Source organism: Salvelinus sp. IW2-2015, unplaced genomic scaffold, assembly GCF_002910315.2.
Source record: "Salvelinus sp. IW2-2015 unplaced genomic scaffold, ASM291031v2 Un_scaffold2049, whole genome shotgun sequence".
Taxonomy (NCBI): Eukaryota; Metazoa; Chordata; class Actinopteri; order Salmoniformes; family Salmonidae; genus Salvelinus; species Salvelinus sp. IW2-2015.
In genome coordinates, this window is record NW_019943393.1 from 50,641 (window position 1) to 57,485 (window position 6,845).

The 6,845-nt window shown below is 43.7% G+C and overlaps 1 protein-coding gene across 1 annotated transcript in view; it reads left to right on the forward strand.

The window, feature by feature from the left end:
• Positions 1-5,228, forward strand: part of LOC112072806 (elastase-1-like) — a 25,530-nt gene extending 20,302 nt beyond the window's left edge. The window contains 4 exon segments of the mRNA XM_070439941.1: positions 3,323-3,459; positions 4,269-4,411; positions 4,726-4,875; positions 5,100-5,228. Of these exon segments, the coding sequence (XP_070296042.1) occupies positions 3,323-3,459; positions 4,269-4,411; positions 4,726-4,875; positions 5,100-5,111 (442 nt within the window). The 3' untranslated portion in view covers positions 5,112-5,228.
• The last annotated feature ends 1,617 nt before the right edge of the window (positions 5,229-6,845 follow it).

Consider the following 6,845-nt stretch of genomic DNA (forward strand, 5'->3'; position numbering starts at 1 on the left):
CAAATTGTTATCAGTGAATGTCTCAGAATAAAATAAAATATATATTTTTAAACAATCAATTTTCAACTTTTAAAACAGGACGTACCCTCCAGCGATGTTGTTGGAGTTCCACAAGTTGTGGATGTAGACTTTGTTGACGGTCATGATCTGCTCCTTACCCTCGATGCTGTTCAGGTTGTGGTCTCCCAGAACCACACGCCAAGTCCTCTGGCTGAAGACACACACGCAATAATACCTTGGTCACTTAGGAAGTCAGTAGAAGTCAGTTAGGAAGTCAGTTAGGAAGTCACTTAGAAAGTCAGTTAGGAAGTCAGTTAGGAAGGTGTCGTTAGGAAGTCACTTAAGAAGTCAGTTAGGAAGTCACTTAGGAAGTCACTTAGGAAGTCACTTAGGAAGTCAGTTAGGAAGTCAGTTAGGAAGTCAGTTAGGAAGTCAGTTAGGAAGTCTGTTAGGAAGTCTGTTAGGAAGTCAGTTAGAAAGTCACTTAGGAAGTCTGTAGGAATCACTTAGGAAGTCTGTTAGGAAGTCACTTAGAAGTCTGTTAGGAAGTCATAGAAGTCTGTTAGGAAGTCAGTTAGGAAGTCAGTAGGAAGTCAGTTAGGACGTTATGCAACATATACATACACATAATAGAGATCTTAAAGTTGGAATCTGTTGCGGTAAAACTGCCACGTACGTTAGGTCTACTTTAAATAACTGTTTTTTTTCTGACATCATTGCACTTCATTTCACATTGTTGCACATCGTTACATCATTGCCACTCGTTGCACATCGTTATATCGTTACATCATTGCACTTAATTTCACATCGTTGCACATCGTTACATCGTTGCACATCATTGCACATTGTTGCACATCGTTGCACATCGTTGCACATCATTGCACATTGTTGCACATTGTTGCACATCGTTGCACATCATTGCACATCATTGCACATCATTGCACATTGTTGCACATTGTTGCACATTGTTGCACATCGTTGCACATCATTGCACATCATTGCACATCGTTGCACATTGTTGCACATTGTTGCACATCATTTGCACATCATTGCACATCATTGCACATCATTGCACATCATTGCACATCATTGCACATCATTGCACGCTCAATAGAACTGCAGAGTATGATTTTTGTTATTCACAATGCTGGAAGCTCATCTCCTCCGTTTGATAAAAAATGATGTTTATCAAATGAGCCCGGGCGACCAGGGGCGCTGTGTTACCTATAGCAGATCTCAGCTTTAACCTAACGCCATGCGACCAGGGCGCTGTGTTACCTATAGCAGATCTCAGCTTTAACCTAACGCCATGCGACCAGCGCGCTGTGTTACCTATAGCAGATCTCAGCTTTAACCTAACGCCATGCGACAGGGGCGCTGTGTTACTATAGCAGATCTCAGCTTTAACCTAACGCCATGCGACCAGGGGCGCTGTGTTACCTATAGCAGATCTCAGCTTTAACCTAACGCCATGCGACCAGGGCGCTGTGTTACCTATAGCAGATCTCAGCTTTAACCTAACGCCATGCGACCAGGGCGCTGTGTTACCTATAGCAGATATCAGCTTTAACCTAACGCCATGCGACCAGGGGCTTGTGTTACCTATAGCAGATCTCAGCTTTAACCTAACGCCATGCGACCAGGGGCGCTGTGTTACCTATAGCAGATCTCAGCTTAACCTAACGCCATGCGACCAGGGCGCTGTTTTACCTATAGCAGATCTCAGCTTTAACCTAACGCCATGCGACCAGGGGCGCTGTGTTACCTATAGCAGATCTCAGCTTTAACCTAACGCCATGCGACCAGGGCGCTGTGTTACCTATAGCAGATCTCAGCTTTAACCAACGCCATGCGACCAGGGGCGCTGTGTTACCTATAGCAGATCTCAGCTTTAACCTAACGCCATGCGACCAGGGGCGTGTGTTACCTATAGCAAGATCTCAGCTTTAACCTAACGCCATGCGACCAGGGGCGCTGTGTACCTATAGCAGATCTCAGCTTTAACCTAACGCCATGCGACCAGGGGCGCTGTGTTACCTATAGCAGATCTCAGCTTTAACCAAACGCCATGCGACCAGGGCGCTGTGTTACCTATAGCAGATCTCAGCTTTAACCTAACGCCATGCGACCAGGGGCGCTGTGTTACCTATAGCAGATCTCAGCTTTAACCTAACGCCATGCGACCAGGGGCGCTGTGTTACCTATAGCAGATCTCAGCTTTAACCTAACGCCATGCGACCGGGCGCTGTGTTACCTATAGCAGATCTCAGCTTTAACCTAACGCCATGCGACCAGGGGCGCTGTGTTACCTATAGCAGATCTCAGCTTTAACCTAACGCCATGCGACCAGGGCGCTGTGTTACCTATAGCAGACTCAGCTTTAACCAACGCCATGGACCAGGGGCGCTGTGTTACCTATAGCAGATCTCAGCTTTAACCTAACGCCATGCGACCAGGGGCGCTGTGTTACCTATAGCAGATCTCAGCTTTAACCTAACGCCATGCGACCAGGGGCGCTGTGTTACCTATAGCAGATCTCAGCTTTAACCTAAGCCATGCGACAGGGCGGTGTGTTACCTATAGCAGATCTCAGCTTTAACCTAACGCCATGCGACCAGGGCGCTGTGTACCTATAGCAGATCTCAGCTTTAACCTAACGCCATGCGACCAGGGGCGCTGTGTTACCTATAGCAGATCTCAGCTTTAACCTAACGCCAAGCGACCAGGGGCGCTGTGTACCTATAGCAGATCTCAGCTTTAACCTAACGCCATGCGACCAGGGGCGCTGTTTACCTATAGCAGATCTCAGCTTTAACCTAACGCATGCGACCAGGGCGCTGTGTTACCTATAGCAGATCTCAGCTTAACCTAACGCCATGCGACAGGGGCGCTGTGTACCTATAGCAGATCTCAGCTTTAACCTAACGCCATGCGACCAGGGGCGCTGTGTTACCTATAGCAGATCTCAGCTTTAACCTAACGCCATGCGACCAGGGCGCTGTGTTACCTATAGCAGATCTCAGCTTTAACCTAACGCCATGCGACCAGGGGCGCTGTGTTACCTATAGCAATCTCAGCTTAACCTAACGCCATGCGACCAGGGGCGCTGTGTTACCTATAGCAGATCTCAGCTTTAACCTAACGCCATGCGACCAGGGCGCTGTGTACACTATAGCAGATCTCAGCTTTAACCTAACGCCATTGCGACAGGGCGCATAGAAAGTTTAGGAGGAAGTGCAGAAATCTGTGAGAAAGATTTATAACCCAAAGATGTATAACCTTCTGTTCCTCAGGTATGATATAGTGCTCTTCTATTCATCAGATATGACATTGCTCTGCTGCGTCTGTCCACCGAGGCTTCCCTGAACTCTGCTGTCCAGCTGGCTGCTCTTCCTCCGTCTGGCCAGATCCTGCCCAACAACAACCCTTGCTACATCACCGGATGGGGACGCACCCAGAGTCAGTAGTAACCTATTATCTCAATGTAACATCAAACACATTCAGCATTTCATTGTCTTTACATACAGGTCCCAGAGACTACCCATAACTAACAACAACCCTGAATATGACACTAACAGAGCTAACAAATTCGTTTTTGGGGGAAGGGGGGGGGTTATACTTGGTCTTAAGCATGTAAGTGACTAATTAAGCAGGTTAGCGTTTTTTGTCATGAATCTTGCTCTGTAGAGTGGTCACTAGCTGGCACAGAGTAATAAAATCTGATTTTAAAACTAAGCCTAACCCCACTGATAACCCTAGTACCTAACCCTCGTTATATCTTGTGTGTTTTTGTTCTACCTTGTTATTTTTAGTATTTTATTGTTATTGATTATTGGATTGTTGGGTTTTGAGTTTGCAAGAAAGGCATTTCACTGTACTTGTGAATGTGACATTAAAATTAGAAACTAACCCTAACCTTAAATTACGACCAAAAAGCCAATTTTTGTTTTCATGAATCTTTACAATAGCCAACTATTACTTTGCAGCTGGCCTATCTAAGGGGAAATCTCTCAGTTTTACCTCCAGGACAAGACTCGTGACACTAAACGTCAACCTGCTAAAACTAATATGTCAACTGAGACGACAGATGATTAAATGTCATTATTTGGAAATGTTCTAATGAAACCACATTGAATTCTCATATCCTGTTCCTCTTAAATGCATCCCCCTGTTCCTCACTATCAGCTGAAGAGATATATAACAACAATGGATAAATGTCACTATTTTTTAACATATTCTAATAAAGCATCCCCTTGTCTCCCCTATAGCCGGCGGTTCTCTGTCCAGCAGCCTGAAGCAGGCTTGGCTACCCAGCGTTGACCACCAGACCTGCTCCAGCTCTGGCTGGTGGGGATCTTCCGTCAAGACCACCATGGTCTGTGCCGGKGGYGGARCCAAYTCTGGTTGCCAGGTAAGACCAKTCTAATGGAGGGGGAGAGGGGGGAAGACCGATCGGTTTGGGATTTGAACCCATGACCCTGTGTCTGTCCCTCTAAAACCTTAAACGTTACACCAAGAGGTATGAAGAGGATTTGTCTTGGTTTTTACTGGATGCATTTCATTTACTTTATATTTGTTTATCATTGGAATTATATCATCGTTTAGCTACATGTTTAGAAAATACAAATAACCAGTGACTCTTTATGTTATACATAAATATGAGTAAGAATAACAAATTGGTAACTCAGTCCTGATGAAGCTCTCTCTCTCTCTCCATCATTGTAGGGAGACTCTGGTGGCCCCCTGAACTGCCAGGTCAACGGTCAGTACTATGTCCACGGTGTGACCAGCTTCGTTTCCTCTTCTGGATGCAATGCTACCCGCAAGCCCACCGTCTTCACCCGTGTGTCTGCTTACATCAGCTGGATGAACGGGGTACGTCCTGTATAGCTAGGAACAGGAGAAGAACGTGACTTTATTTCTCTCCAAGCTTGTCTATGGCATTACTGTTATATTAGATGACATACCCAAGTTGGATGACACATTGTTTTGTATATTTTATTTTGTAAAATTTGTGTCGCAGTCTCTGTCACAATATTGATTATTATTTGGGGGGCAAATGTCTGTGTCTATTTTAATTGATCTCCTTTCCTGTACAGATCATGGGTTGAAAAGGAAAACATGGTCTTTGAGCAGATAGACAGAACCCAGATTCACCCCTGACCCTGCTCAACTACACCAACATTCTGCTCTAAAAGTTCAATAAACTTCATTGACTTTGGAGTAAACCTTCCCTCATGTTTATTTTTTACTGTTCATGTCAAATCCACCCATTATTTATTTCACACAATTTTAGCGGGGTATTTTGTGACTATGCCAGCTTTATTTGAGAATGAGATGTGTTTGGTATTGGTATTTTATTAGGATCCTCATTAGCTGTTGCAAAAGCAGCAGCTACTTCTTCCTGGGGTTCCACACAAAACATGAAATATAATTCAGAACTACATAATACAGAGCATCATTACACAAGAACAGCTCAAGGACATACATTTTTTTTAAAGGCACACTGAGCCTACATATCAATGCATACACRCAAACTATCTAGGTCAAATAAGGGAGAGGCGTTGTGCCGCGAGGTGTTGCTTTATCTGGTTTTTGAAACCAGGTTTGCTGTTTCTTTGAGCAATATGAGATGGAAGGTTCATGCAATAAGGGCTCGATATAACTCTGTACGTTTTCTTGAATTTGTTCTGTATTTGGGGACTGTGAAAAGACCCCTGGTGGCATGTCTGGTGAGATAAGTGTGTGTCAGAGCTGTGTGTAAGTTGACTATGCAAACAATTTGGGATTTAACACATGAATGTTTCTTATAAAAAGAAGAAGTGATGCAGTCAGTCTCTCCTCAACTCTTAGCCAAGAGAGACTGGCATGCATAGTATTTATATCAGYCCTCTAATTACAATTAAGAGCAAAACGTGTYGCTCTGTTCTGGGCCAGYTRCAGCTTAACTAGGTCTTTCCTTGCAGCACTGGACCMCAYGACTGGACAATAATCAAGATWAGAYAAAACTAGAGCCTGCAGGACTTGCTTTTTGGAGTGTGGTGTCAAAAAAGCAGAGCATCTCTTTATTATGGCTAGACCTCTCCCCATCTTTACAACCATTGAATCTATATGTTTTAACCATGATAGTTAACAATCTAAGGTAACGCCAAGTAATTTAGTCTCCTCAACTTGTTCAACAGCCACACCATTCATAACCAGATTCAGCTGAGGTCKAGCRCTTAAGGAATGATTTGTACCAAATATAATGCTCTTAGTTTTAGAGATGTTCAGGACCWGTTTATTACTGGCCACCCATTCCAAATCAGACTGCAACTCTTTGTTAAGGGTTTCAGTGACTTCATTAGCTGTGGTTGTTGATGCGTATATGGTTGAATCATCACATAGCAAAGTTTCTTCTTTTTGTTGAGTTTAGTCACCAATTTCTTCAATTGCAGTAAGTCAGCCAGTCAGATGTGCAGCCAGACTTATTAGCCACTCCTTTTGCCCCATCTCTTTCAACCATACAGTTTTTTCAATTCCTCATCAATCCATGGAGTCTTAACAGTTCTAACAGTCAGTTTCTTACAGGTGCATGTTTATCAATATTGGAAGAACAATTTCATAAATTCATCAAGTGCAGCGTCTGATGCTCCTCATTAATCACATCAGACCAACACAATATTTTTAACATCAACCACATATTAGAGTCACAGCAAAAATTTTGTATGATCTCTTTACACTATTTTTAAGGCCCAGCTGTTGGAACTTTGTTTTCCTGGATATAGTCCCTATATGTGATCATGCTCCAAGGGTTCAGATACAGCTTTAGAACAAAGTTCTACAGTATTAGTAAAATGTGATCA